The sequence below is a fragment of the Numida meleagris genome, chromosome 16, assembly GCF_002078875.1.
Source record: "Numida meleagris isolate 19003 breed g44 Domestic line chromosome 16, NumMel1.0, whole genome shotgun sequence".
Taxonomy (NCBI): domain Eukaryota; kingdom Metazoa; phylum Chordata; class Aves; order Galliformes; family Numididae; genus Numida; species Numida meleagris.
This window is the reverse complement of record NC_034424.1, coordinates 2,846,898-2,860,857: the sequence shown is the minus strand read 5'-3', so window position 1 is coordinate 2,860,857 and position 13,960 is coordinate 2,846,898. Positions and strand designations below refer to the sequence as shown.

At 47.0% G+C, this 13,960-nt stretch overlaps 1 protein-coding gene across 2 annotated transcripts in view; it reads right to left on the bottom strand.

Moving 5' to 3' along the window:
• The window catches only part of PAPPA (pappalysin 1), a 175,090-nt gene extending 161,383 nt beyond the window's left edge, over positions 1-13,707 (bottom strand). For both annotated transcript variants that reach the window (XM_021414277.1, XM_021414278.1), the window contains exon 1: positions 13,028-13,707. In XM_021414277.1, coding sequence (XP_021269952.1) covers positions 13,028-13,424 — 397 coding nt within the window. In that variant the 5' untranslated portion in view covers positions 13,425-13,707. The remainder of the gene's footprint in view (positions 1-13,027) is intronic.

Genomic DNA, 13,960 nt, shown 5'->3' with positions numbered 1-13,960 from the left:
ATGCATGACCTGCCTCCTGTCTTTCTTTCTATATGTATGACTTCACATTTGGCTTTATTCTGATGCATACTGTTTGCATGTTCTCAATTTATGAAAACACCCAGATGAGAGTCCTGTTTTGGTCATTGTTTACCACTCCCTGAACTCTGCAACATCTGCAAATTTTATCAGCACTGATTTTATGTTTTCTTGCAGGTTGTTGACAGAAAATATTAACTAGTAAAGAGCCAAGATTGCATTGTGCTGAATAGGAGGGAATGTGGCCAGAGTCACTGTTCAGGCAACAGCACTGTTTTTCAGTGGGGGGAAAACAAATACCTGTGATATTCACGAACACAAGCTCACACAAGTCAAGACAAATTGACAAGCTGAGATTGGCAAGAACTGCATCTTTTTGTCTCTTCAGCATTCTACAACCCCAGTTTTCATTTTAGAGCTGCACAGCACTGCAGGGACCTAACGTGACCCTAGCCAATGGGAACTCTTGGCCAAGCATTTCTTTCTCTTTGCACAACGGAGTGGTGTTCGCCATGTACTGTATGACACACAATCAAAGAGCTACAGTGGTGTAATCACCGCTTCCTCACATGCAGTGTCTCTCTGAGGGCTGCTGAGAGCCATTCTCCCACCCTCACCAATGCCAAGGACTGAGCCAAGGACACCTCAGTGCAGCTGCAGAGAAGGAACTAAAACCCCAGAGCAACCTGTGCATCCCCAGCTATTCTGCCACAAAACAAGAAACCTGCATTTGCAGGAGAGAGAGCCTACTTATCTCTCAGCAGTGTCACCGCTGTCTAACCAAATACCCTTTCTTTCTTCCAAAACATCTAATTTATTGCTGGAGGAAATTGCTGTTCTCTTCCCGAAACCACCAGTAAAAAAGGAACCTTTTGCAACTGCCTTTGTTTTCCTTTCTGCCAGTTACTCTCTGTCTGTCCTTTCCTTCCAGAACATCTACTTGCAATGCCCATAACATCCCCATAAAAACGTGTGCCTCGTCATGCTTGCCCCGTCACCAGTGTTTGACAACTGTCAGAGAAACCCCATAAAAGAAGCCAGGCTGCAAGCTCATCAGTGCAAAGGACACCATGTGTGGAACACATTGACAGCTCTCAATAAATAACATCTCTGCTGAACAGCTGGTTGGAGCGCTTGGCTTTAGAAGAATGTCGTTCACGTTACCCATTTACGTGCGTACTTCTCAGTGATGCACTGAAGATCCTGGGCATGGGGAGCGGAAATACATCACTTCCAGAAGGCACCGAAGTTTTTTTTTTTAATTGTATCTGAACAGAATTTTAGATCCTGCTTCAAGGTTTACGGCTCATTACAATAATACAGTTGTGCAGTAAAGTGTTGACTTCTTGATAAAGATGCTCACCCTGAGGGAGAGGTGATGAGAGACAGGCAGTAGTAGGAAGGGCTATCCCCATCTTAGTTCCTTCCTCCTTCTCTCTCAAGAAACACATAGCTTCCATTTCACTTAGTGTTTTCTTAAGTACCAGAGCACAGAAACTGTCAGAGTGGATGTTCACTGTCTGGCCATCACAAGTGGGATAGAAAACACACAGTTGGTGTAAAAACACCGCGTCTATCTCTGCACTTGAGGCAAAGGGAAGAGTTCAGTGCTCACCTTCCTGCTGCTGGGAGGTGTCTTTTTCTCTGAGTGCAAGTGCTCCTGGCCCACCTTCATTGACAAGCCCCAACCCTGCAGACAGCAAGCTGCAGAAGAAACACAGATCCCCGTGCAGGATCATTCTGCCTCTGTGAGATGCAGCTGCTGCTTCTTTCTGGCTTGTTCCATGGAGTCTGCAGGTGTTTGGATACGGCCTTTTCCCAGTAAAACTGGTGGCATGCTGATGTTTAAAATTAAATAAAATAAACCCCCAGTATTATGGCATATAGCTGAAGACCACCCCAGTTTGAGCACTGCCTCTGGTGAGACACAGAATGTAAACAGTCTGTTTGATTAAACCACCCCTAGCAAGAGGACTTTGGGGAATTCCAATCTTTCCCAGCTCAAAGAAGAGCAGAAGATATGCTGGTACTCTGTCCTTCATTAATTCTGAGCTCTCCAAAGGGCAAAAATGAAGCACTCAACTTTCCTCATGGGACGAATTGTTGATAGTTATCCTGGAATTCCTGGAGGAAGCTCACCAGTATAAATCAGGTCTATTTTCTCCCCTTCTTTTTTTAATCTGTTCACAGACAAAGAGATTGTGCAACGACTGATAAACTTTGCCCATGTTGCAGTGCAAAATCCCCATTTCTGATTGTCTGAGAGGGGGAGGTGGAAAGACCACACTGGAACTGTCTTACAGATAAGGCTATTAATTACATACCAGAAAATATTTGTGCAATAAGAACCGCTCTTTCAACAAAAAGCAACAGATAAGACTGTTGGAAGCCACCACATTTTAAGGTACAGAGATTCTGCCAGCACTTGGAAACTTTTAGTAACACATCTGAGCTTTCAAGGTTCTTAAAATTAAAAGTGGGACCACAATTTTCACATCTAGAATAGTTGGGAAAACTCCTTCATCCTCACTTCCCAAATGCACTCCTGGGAACAGGAGCACTGCATGGCTACCACACCTCTGTACGAGTGAGGAACCACAGCCCTACCACTGCAACCTCCTCACTCACAGAGCCCTTCTCCATCCCATCATTTTCCCATGCATCCTGAAGAGCCAGAAAGGCTTTTCAGAGGATTCCAATGTCTCCTGGATGGAACCAAACAGGTAATGCCCTCACGTCCCATCTGAGACCACCAAGGTGCACTGCTACAAGCACAAGCCAGAAGAAGCCACAAGACAAAGACCTTTTGTTTGGGTTTCCCCTGTGCTGTGGAGGCCTGGGGGGGGTATCTCTGGAGCATGTGAAAGCAACTTCATTCAAGCTTGTCTCCTTGCTTGGGGTTCCCAACTACCGTGTGGGCATTACTTCAAAGCAAACCGACACAATAATTTGACTCCATCGTTTTTTGTATTTTCCCTGAGAGAGGGAAAAGAAGAGCAGGGCACATAGAGAGGTTGACATCTCATCAACTAAACTCCTCCAAGCAGATGTAGAGTAGGAAACATCCAGTAACCCTGCTGGCTCCAGCCCACAGCTTGGACCTGAGTGCACGCTGATTTTCATTAACTGACTTGTCTTCCTGTGAACTTCCTCCGAGGGTGTTTGTTTATAAACAGAGGAGGGGATATTATTGCTGGAGATGGGACAGTATGGGAAGGGGTGAAGGAGCCTCCAGCCACAAGACTGGAGAGCAGAGCTGAGAAGTGTTTGTTGCTGGAAACACAAAGGGCTCACTGTAAAAGCGGTATATGGCCTACTTTTACAGCCTAAAGGGAATAGGTTAGGTGTACGTAGAAAATGCTCCAAGAAGTGAAAACAACCCCACATTGTACAAATAGTTCCCACTGCATCATCATAACCATTACACAGAGCGACAGTGCTTGGAGGCCACATCCACTTCTCAGCTTGTTTGTTTTCCCCATTGCACGCGCTGTATCGGCCCCACACTTGATTGCCAGCCTGCAGCAGCCCCCTGGTTTCCTCTCCAAAGGAGTAACTCTGGGTTTACACTGGTGTGCTCAACAGCAGAATCTGGCTTGTACTACATACCCTTCCCTCTGCCAAGTACATGTTTCAAAACCGTGTGCGTAATGCATTTAGTTAACATTTGCTTTTTCTCCTGGTACTGCGTTTCTCCCTGAACATCTCCATTCATGAGCTACAGCACAGGAGGCTTCCAATTCTTGTCTAGTTTGTGCTGAAAATAATTCCTATTAAATTATGACTGGTAGAAGGTGCTGTTTTGACCTCAGAGAGGCTGCTCTGTTTACCCACAAGGCAGAAGCAAAAGAAGACAGTAGTAATGCAAGCTCCAGATTTCAACCTTAGCACCTCAGCCTTTACAAGCACAGATGCTGCTGAACTCAGAGTAAAATGCAATTCAAGTGGATCACACAAGGCACAGCCTTGCTGTTGACATTTCCAACAGAAGCACTGGCTGTTCAGCCATGAGGGTGTGCACTGGGTGCTGACCCTTCCCCAAAACAGGCTGCAGTTACCGGGGCACTAACACGCTCTGTGCAATGCCTGGTCTGCAACCACACATCTGCTCCAGGTGCAGCTTTAGGGTAAATTAGTTGGTTTCGCCCTTAATTAATACCCTCAGCTATCCAGGGCCAGTTTTTTGCATTTTGGAGGAAAACGCTTAGCAGCTACAACTTACATGTTTGAAGATCTGTTTCAGCAAGTCAACATACTAAGCAATGTGCAGATGTATCAAAAGTAGGAAAGCTTTCCAACTCAGAGAAGGGCCCTGAACCGAAAGGCTTCTGTGATGTTTGCTCTTCTCTCCCATTCTGGGCTGCATACACTGCTGCATTTGAGAAATACAGTAACTCTTGCTTATTCCAAACTCACCACCACGTCTGGATCAGAGAGATAAACTCAAGATTGTTTCATTTTCTACCATGTCCAAAGAGCTCATGTCCCTTGTTGCCAGTCTGATGCTAAGTGAAGGGCTTCGTAACTACCACTAGCACAGCACAGTGGTCCCCCAGCAAAGAACCATCAATAGCTACAAGGAACCAGCCTGCAGGAATTAAGGTGCATTGACTCCACGTGCAGAACAACCTAGGCTGAGGAATAACTACCATCGCCACTAAAAATGGGGTTAACAAAAAGCCAAGCCTGCTGCAATCAGTTTCCAGCTCTGTCCCAAACACACAGCAACAGCTCAGACAAATCAGAGCATCCCTCTGTTCCTCAGTTTCCCTGAATTGAAGTGCAATGCCCCCCTGGGAAACGTATCCCAATTAGCAGAATGTTTTGAGGAAGTTACCAGCACCACACAACTGCAATCTTACTGCACGATAAAGGAAAACAACAGCACCAAAATACATTAGGACACGAGAAAAAGAACCTACATTCAAAACGAAGTAACACTGGTAACAGCGAAGGCCCATCCTTTCCACTTCTTCCCCTGTCTTAAATAAAACAAACAAAACAACGGTGATAAGATCTCTTTCCTCAATCCAATGGATGATCTTGGTGAATATGCTTCCAACACTAACAGCGGAGAACAGGCAAGGAAGAGAAGGAAGGAGGAGAGAAGCCTGCAGCTGATGCCCCGTGTTGGGAGCAGGCCTGCTCTTCTCCCAGTTCCAAGACGATAGAAGACTCTGGGGAATCAGAGGAGGGAGGAGAAGATGGGTCAGAAGAGAGAAATCCATATGGGAAAGTGATTTAAAGCAGATAAACAATAAACTCCATAAGGAAAAGGAGGAACACCACAGCAGAGGGCCCTAAGTATCACTCAAAAGGAAGACTCAAGGAAAGCCTAACAGACCCCAGGAGTTAATCAGCAAAGAACAGGGTGGTTTTCTTCTCCAACCCCACAATTCTTTTGCTTTCTTGAGCTGGTGTCATATCTCTCAGATGCTGCCTCACCAGGCCAGCTCCAGATGCTTCTCAGTTTCACTTCACCCTCACTCCCTCTTTGTGAGAACAACTGCTCCCTCCTTGTTTGTGCACCGCCAGGATAGGTATTAAACAGAATCATACCAATAATTCCCAGAAAATATGCATGAGCATCTGCCTGCCTCAGTGCACAAACACTGAGCCTGCTCACCCTCTGTTCCCACAGCAGTCCCAACACTGCGTGGCTGAAGCCACCAACCCAGGAGCCAGCAGCCTTGGTCTGCAAGGAGGGGATGCCAACCTTGCATGGGGACAGAAAATGGCAACTAGAGAGCATGAGGCTTTCCACAGCACGGGCTTGCTAGGGAGGAAGAAAACAGCAGTTGTGCAGAGCAGGAAAAAGGGAAAGACGGGGGAATCAAGGACACCAGATAGCAGAGAAAGAACTGAGACTATGATGATGATAAGAGAGGGTGGAGGGATTGGACGGGAAAGTTACACACATCACCCAGCAAAACAGAAAATCGGGCAGCGTGTTTTGAGTAAGTGCTCGTTTTAACGCTGAAAAAAAGGGAGAAAGGTTGACAGAGACGGAGGCCAAAGTGGGATTTGGAGTATAGCAAAAACAACTAGAATAAACATGTCCCCTTCCCCTGGCCAATTTCTCTGACGTTAGAGCTTTGCAATTTTTCTTTTCTTGTATCCAAAGCAAGAAAGGACAGCAAAATAAAGGATGATAATGCAAGGACCATGAAAGGGTTTGGGATGTAGAGGAGGGATGCAAAAGACTCTGAAATCAGAGCCTAAGCCAGAGTCAGCCAAGGTCAATGGTATTTTTCATGATTTTGGATAGGTTTAGGATCAAATCCATGCTGCATGCGTAAGTCTAGACACACGAATACATCTCCATTCTCACTAAGGGATAATCTGACTTGTATTTATGCTTGTTCACAGTTTTAACTATGATACACAGTGCAGCTTCACTTGCTGCTGCAACCTTAGGGACTCCGAGCAGTTCCCAACTAAGCAAACTGTTCAGACTGCGATGAAGAAAGATGGCAGAAACACTCTGGGATAAGATGCCCACTTATTCTCTTCTTAATTCCTTTTTATTTGCCTTCTAGAGTTCTGCTCTGCTCATGTTTAGAGTAAGAGTACTTTGACTTTATGGATGGCTGTGGGGAGAGCAAACTATATAAAAGGCACTACCATCAAATCAAAGCAGTTTACAAGATCTGCCACTTGTGTCAGAATACATAGGGAAATAAACAAGCTGCTTTTCCTTGATCACTGGAGTTTAAATGCTCTATTGATCTGGGGAAAAAATCAAAGGTGCTTTGGAAATTGTGTGCGTATGTGCATGCGTGCTCACACCAGAGAAAATAAAGAGGCTGGGGAGAAGCAGAAATTAGCAGAAGACCAACCAAGGATTTCTCCTCCACTGAAAGCTGAAATAAAACCAAGGTTCACAGTCAGATGCCAGCTACCATGAGGTAGGGAAACGCTCACAGAGCAACGTAAGATCAGAAGGAAGGTACACCTTAATTTTTAACTCCTCATTTCTGGGGAAAAAAAAAAACAAAAAAAATGCAGGTACTCAACTGTTCTGTGCCTATAACACACTAACCAAATGCCCAGAACCAGGAAAATAGAAAAGCATAGAGCCCTTTCTGTATTTGAAATAGGATGAATATATAATGAAAGATTAATACATAATATATAATGGTTAAATGAAGGGAAAGATGACATCAGAGTGGCTGATATAGCTTGGAGAAAAATGTAGAGGGTTTTGATCAAACAAGACTTTTCTGATCCACGTTCAGAATAATGGGGGAAGAAGCAAAAATGTAATAAAGTGAACATGGTCACTCTTCCTACGGTGGGATATAGGAACTGCCACACAGATGACGATCAGAGAAGGGTGGGAAATGGTTGATAAAATATTTTTCTCAGGAAAATGGGAAATTAATCAAAACAGACTGTCTGTGGGAAAGGATCAGCTCTGGCAGATATTCTAACTGAACATTTCAGTAGAAGCTTCCTAACTGTCAAAGCACCTGATTCTTTTGTAACTTTTGAAAAATAAGAAAGCTAGTGTCTTTCACCAGAAAATGTTTTTCTTTCTCATAGTTAACATAGTTAACACTTTTCTAAATCAATGCCTTGGATTTCTAGGTACTTACGATGTCAGTCTGCCTCTCTTCCTGCCTTACATTATAGCGGTGACTCTGGGTCTTTGCTAAAGATCTTTGGTTTACAGTAGAGCGCTGGGAAATTTTCTGTGCCCTGTGCTATATCAGAACCAACAAAGTGGATATTCTGTGAATGTTTGAACTAATTATCTACTGTTATATCCCTGACGCGGCAGGGGACTAAATTTGGCAACCCAGGTGGTCCTTTCTCTGCTTGTGCTCCTGTAATTTCTTTCAGAGCAAAGAAAAGAGGAGCTGAAAAACAACAGCTAAAATTGGAAGCAAAACTATTATATGGGAACATCTCAGCTGACCCCTCACGGAAGGCTTCATTTTAATTTTTTTCCAATACACCTTTTTGAAAAAAGACGCTATATTTTGGCTTTGCATTCTTGCTCAGGCCGATCTGAGCCACGGAAATCCAAGGTGAATGCGCCCAGTCCATGCCCAGCTCTGTGAGCACCAAGCACCCGCTGCTCCAGGGGTCCTTCTGCCTTCGGGCTGCTCAGGCACACGTCCCTCTTGCAACAGACCTGAAAGGGTTTGGGGTGAGACAGAATAGGCCTCTTTTACACCTGCTCCAGCGCTCAGCAAGACCCAGGGATCTGGGATTTAAGCACATCCTACAAGTAAATCAGGCCCAAGCGAAGCTCAGCTTGGCCAGCTCGGCCTGGGACACATCTCAGTGCCTGCAGGAGGCAGCCGTACGTCACTGAGGAATCTAACCTGGCCATCACACATAAAAAGGCAAACTTCCCTCTTTATTACCATTTTATTGATTAGAGTAGCCCGCAAGGAAGCACTACAAGGAAATAAAACACGTTCTTCAGACTATATGGTTCTGACTCTGGTGTGTAGAGCCTTGAAAGAATGAGACTGGTTGAAACTGGAAGTCTTAAGGGAAGAAAAACCTCTTTTCGGCTCCCGTTTCTGACTCCTGTCCCAGCTTCTGCAGGCTGGAGGAAATGAGCTGCTCACCAATATTTAGTAAATGACAAACCACGCCACATGTTTCCAGTGGCCCTATTAGTATCTGCTTACCCAGGGCTGCAGCTGTGAAGTGGGGAATCGTTGGAACTCCGGGATGTATGGTGAGCTGTGTCCCATGGGAATGGTGTGCTGGGGGCTGTCACTATGCTGGAGCGGCCGTGCACCGTCTGAGCCCCTGCCACCCCGTCCCCCGGGACCTGGCGCACGCCAGCGCTAATTAACGACGAGCTTTATGACTGTCTCATTCTATAGCCCTTCATTTCAGTACTTCATTACGGATCAAAGCAAGCAAATCTGTGGAATAAAAAGGCAACAAGCTGTTGAAGATGAGAAGAAAATGATGCATTATCCATCTACCCACGATTTCAGTGCCAGTGAAACTCAGTGTAAATTCACTGTCGAAGAGCTCCCTGAGCACCTGCTATGGGGATCGGCTTTGGGGACAGGGCCCAGCTCACTGCTTCCACCCGACGTGTATTAATTCAGTATCAGACTCCAAAACTCCAGAAGAAGACCAAATAAAACCAAACCCCAGATAAAAGAAAAGATATTCTTAAACCCCGTGGAGGGAGCAGTGTCAGTTACATATCTTTATGACATGCCCAACGACTGGTCTCAGATATAGATGTTTCTCAGACTCTCACGTGCAAGAGCTGCGGCTTTAAGAGAGCTGCACTGTGCTGATTTTGGCATTTCTTTCCCTTTGGATTCTGCTGCAGTTTTATGTTCACCAAGGACTGAAGTTGGGAAAACATAGGCACTCCCTTACATATGAAGCTTTATTAAGTTGGGATCATGCTCTCTGTTGGCAGGCAGAGGAACAGAGAGACAGAGGAGAATGAAACCAGGAAGGCAAAAAAAAAAAAAACCAAAACACAAATAACTTTCACTCTTCAGAGCAGGCACGCCTTCCTACTCCAGCTCCCGCTGCCGATCATTCATCCCGCTCCTCTCAGCTCCCAGCCAGTAAAGAGTCAACATCTCCTTCCTGCGAAAACATGAGCTCCTGCTCCTGAGCCATGCACCAGAAAACACCCTGACAGGGACTCAGGAGGATCCTGTTTCTCAGGATGGGGTTGCATTTCCACAGCAGAACTGAAATATCTTTGATTACAACAGAAGCAAGGTCAATGGCGCTTTGAAGCGTTCTACTTTGCATGGCACGCGTGTTATCTAACTTGATTACGGTCCGGACCTTAACTCCTTCGTTCACAACTGGAGATGAATTCAAAGCCTGGGGGGGAAAGCACGCAAACCTGAGTGATTAATGCCATGTAAGAGCGGTGTGCTGTGCCATGTGATAGGCGCGCACTTCCAAGGAGTGTCCGTCCAAGAATGATGTGGCCCGGGGAGAGACCCAGGCACGCACGAGCCAGGGCCGCACCGCGGGAGCCACGCGAATGAGGCACAGCCCAGCTCCCAAAACACTGCTGAGGTTTTGCGTAACACGGATCAATGGGTCAGACTTCCAGTTTCCCAACTGCTTTCCCTGACAAATGCCAGAACAGATATGAGCGAAGTCAAACAGGGTGGCAATAACATCACTGCCAACCAGCGTGAAAATTGGCAGAGCCTGGCACCAAGGGCTGCCTATCATTAGAGACAGGGCACGGCCCGGCGCAATGACGAACCCACTTAACAGCGCTGTAAAATTAGCCATTTATGAAAACAAATTGAATACTGCAGCAGAGGGTGACGTAAGGAGAGTTGGCTCCAGACAGAAACAGAAACTCCTGTAGCAGGATTAGCAGAGGAGCTCCTTTCTATCAGGGCTCAGGCATGGAAGCTGATAACAACTTGAGTCCTACGTGAAATTTTAGCAGGCAGGATCCCCCCATAGGCTCACGTGTGGGTGTGCGGCTCCTGCACGACTTGCAGTGCCTACTCCTATGCCAGCAAGGAGGGAGCGCAGAAGGGCTGTCAGCACGGGCAGAGGGTAGGGGCAGAAAGCAGATGAAGATACAGGCAGGACTCTGTAAATGAGGTGCTGTCCAGCCAGCCCTGCCCTCCCCTTCAGATCGGTGCAAACACAATTTCCCACTTTGCAGCTGCAATAGAAGTTGGGGAGAAACTCTCTGTCTGCAAACTGGAGCCATTCCCTGCCCACCCAACACCCAGAAGGGCTTTGGCTTTCAGCGAGGTCCTACAGATGTAACATCAGCAGCAGAACAGGGCTCCGGAGTCTGTCACATCCCAAAACAGTGAAAACGAGAAAGCCAAACGTTTTGGCAGCCAGAACCCTTGATTTCCTCACGGAGGGAAGCGTAATCTCTCCCTAAGCTTGCTGCAGGTCTGGGAGGCTGTGGTGTGCGGAGGATACTCCGAGTGAGTTCCTCTTGGACCTCTTCCAGGTGTTTACACACAGAGCCAAACCTGGCTCCTCTTCAAGAGTGTGTGATGGGGGGAAGGGGGAGTTTAAAAATAAAATAAAAATCACAGAGCCCTCCCGAGCAGAGCTGCGAGCTCAACAGTGCTAAACTGGGGCATTTCTTTTCATTTTTCACCATGGAATGCTATTTCCATGCATAAAATGGGTCAAGTGTTTTACACAGGCAACGACCCAACCTCCCCCATCCAATCAAAGTATTTTACTACAAATGATCTTTGTGTGTGTTTGTCTGCGTCCCCTATTGTATGAATTACAGATACTCGCACCAAAGACAGACAGAGGCTCTCAGATGCTGGATTAAATACAAACAAAAACACAGACCGTATTCTGCCACTGATGAGATCTGTGTAAACCCAAATTCTGCCTCCGCTAAGCTGAAAGGGAAGCGCTTTGAGCCTGGGGGTTTAGGATAAGATTGGGAAACAGAAGAGCGGAGCACGAGAAAGCCTTCTCCTGTGGAATTCCTCATCGGACTGCCCTACTGAAAGCAAAGGGGACCATCCCATGCCCGGCACCTCCTGCCCACCCCAGCAGCCACACACGCTGCGTCCCCCTCCCCACCGCGAGCAGAGCAGCTGCGACTGGGGAAAGTGAAGGAAACGCGCTGCTGAGTTCATCGTAGTTTTTGTTTTCTTTCGGACAAAGCAACTTCACCAACAGGCGACGGCGGCGCGGGTCAGGGACGGGGCAGCGGGGACGGAGCAGATGGCAGCGGACGGCGGCAGGGACGGGCGAGCGGGGCGGGCGGCGGTGCCAGCAGCGCAAGCATCCGCCTGCTCTAGGAAGTGCCTCCAGTTAAAGGGAAAGGGGAAATCCTCCCTGTCTCTTTAAGGCATCCTAGGACATGGAAACTTTGTACTTTCAGGGAATCTCCTTGCCAAAAGAGCTGTAAAACATGTCTTTCACCCCCCCCCCTCGCTCCCCCCTTCTCCTCCCCCCCCGGCCCGTTTCTCTTTCTGACTTGCTTCCTTTTTTTAAGGGCATTTCCATTTTCTATGACTTCCTTCAGAGCAAAGATGGATGTGGCGACATTTATAAGGGTTTGTAGCCCTCCAAAAAGTATCCGATTTCACGACAACTTTGCTGCACTTTATCACTACAGCGGGGAGAGGGAGGGAGATGGCGGGAGGGAGGGGGAGCGGGCGCGAGCGCGGGGGGAAAGGACCCAAATCCGCGATGGGCTCGTAAAATTTAAGCAAGAAAAGTGCAATATTCCTCATTATTGTTCAGCTCAGACAGCTCAGCCTGGTAGCTGCTTTCAGTACTAAATGGTTTTATAGGGCTATTTGACCTTACAATCATTTGTGTTACACTTGCCGTTTCTAAGGGGAGACGAAAACACTCGACATCCTCTAGCTGCAGCGCGAGTCCCAGCCCCAGCTGAGCGCCGAGGGGTTGGGAACTTTATAAACTCATTTGATTCATTTGAGGTTTCACAATAGCCAAAAGTTCCTTTATAGCTTTTTGGAAACCACACGCTAACCTAGCATCTACAAAGGTAACAGTGAAAGTACGCTAAAGAGCTCATAAAACTAAGGAAATCGTACAGGGACCTTACGCATGCATTTCTTTGCAGCCACACACTCGACATACATTTCTTTCCATACGTACACACAAGCTACTTTTAAATGCTCTACTTACAGTTTTCTGACCTGCAAATGAGTTACAAACCCACCGCAAGAGCTCTCCCTCCTGTCTGCATCTCAATCCATACACACAGAAATACAGAAACTAGCCCGGATACTGCCATTTCCCTATGCAAAAGTTTACATAACTTTTCCTGCCAGCATATACTTTCGGAGAGTTTGCCGAGCCCCAGTTATTCCACGGAATATATGTACAAGAAACACACCCGTGCATGTTTACACACGCACTCGCAGACGTCCCTGTGTTGCAGGGCACACACGCACATTTAAACGTACACACACGTATCCTATACACACGCACGCCTACAGCTGGCTGTTCTGCCGGCTCCCGAAACGTACAAGGGATGCTGCAGCCACGGGCACGGCGAGCGACCTACCTGCAATGACAGCCGGAGATCTCTGTCCTCCTTCAGCTTTCAGCCACACTTGCAAAGTGAAGGCATCTCGGGGCAGCTCAATATCTGCCTTCAGCCGCAGCTGATCACCTTGTCCACTGAAATAGAGCGCCCTGCTCGGGGTAAGGGACTCCTCGCCGTCCTCTACCTCCCGCTGTTGCCTCCTGCGGGGGACATGCCCAGGCTCCAGCCCAGCAGTGGAGCGCCTTCCTCGGGCTAACCTGGTGGCACAGGTGCCCGGGGCAGTGTAGAGGAGCTGGCGGCTGTGCCTGGTGTCCCTTCTCGCCCTGCGGGAGCGCTCGTCCATCCCACATTCGGGTCCACTGGCTAGGGCTGTACAGAGAAGCGCAAGAGGCAGCAGCAAACTCCAGAGCTGCATTTCCAATCTTCCCCCCCCTTCTCCCCTGCAAATCCTCCCGATCTGCCAGCTTTGGGCTCCTCCTTGCCTTGACTTTCTTCTCTTGTTCACCCTTCTTGGTATTTGCTCTTTTTATAACCCTTCTCAGTTGCTTTTTCTTTTCTTTTTTTCTTTTTCTTTCTTTCTTTTTCCTGCTTATAGATTTTTTTTTCCTTAAAACAAATAAAAATAAAATAAATCAAAACTCCCTCTTGGTTGAAATGTATTTCTCTGTTCTTCCTCCTCTATCTGTCTTCTTCTCCTCTATTCCTCCACAGCTGGAATTCCTCTCTCTTCTTTTCTCTGCTGGATTTTCTTCCCTTTATTTTTTTCTTCTTAAAAAAAACACACGCACACACTCACACGCACACAAAACAAAACAAAAAAAAAACCCAAAACAACCCCCCAAGCTTTCTCCAAGACTCAGACCCACTGATTTCCCTCCCCCCAAAAGATGCTCTAATCTATTTATTTTTTTGGCCTCCTTTATAACATAAGCCACAACCCCCTCCTTCCCC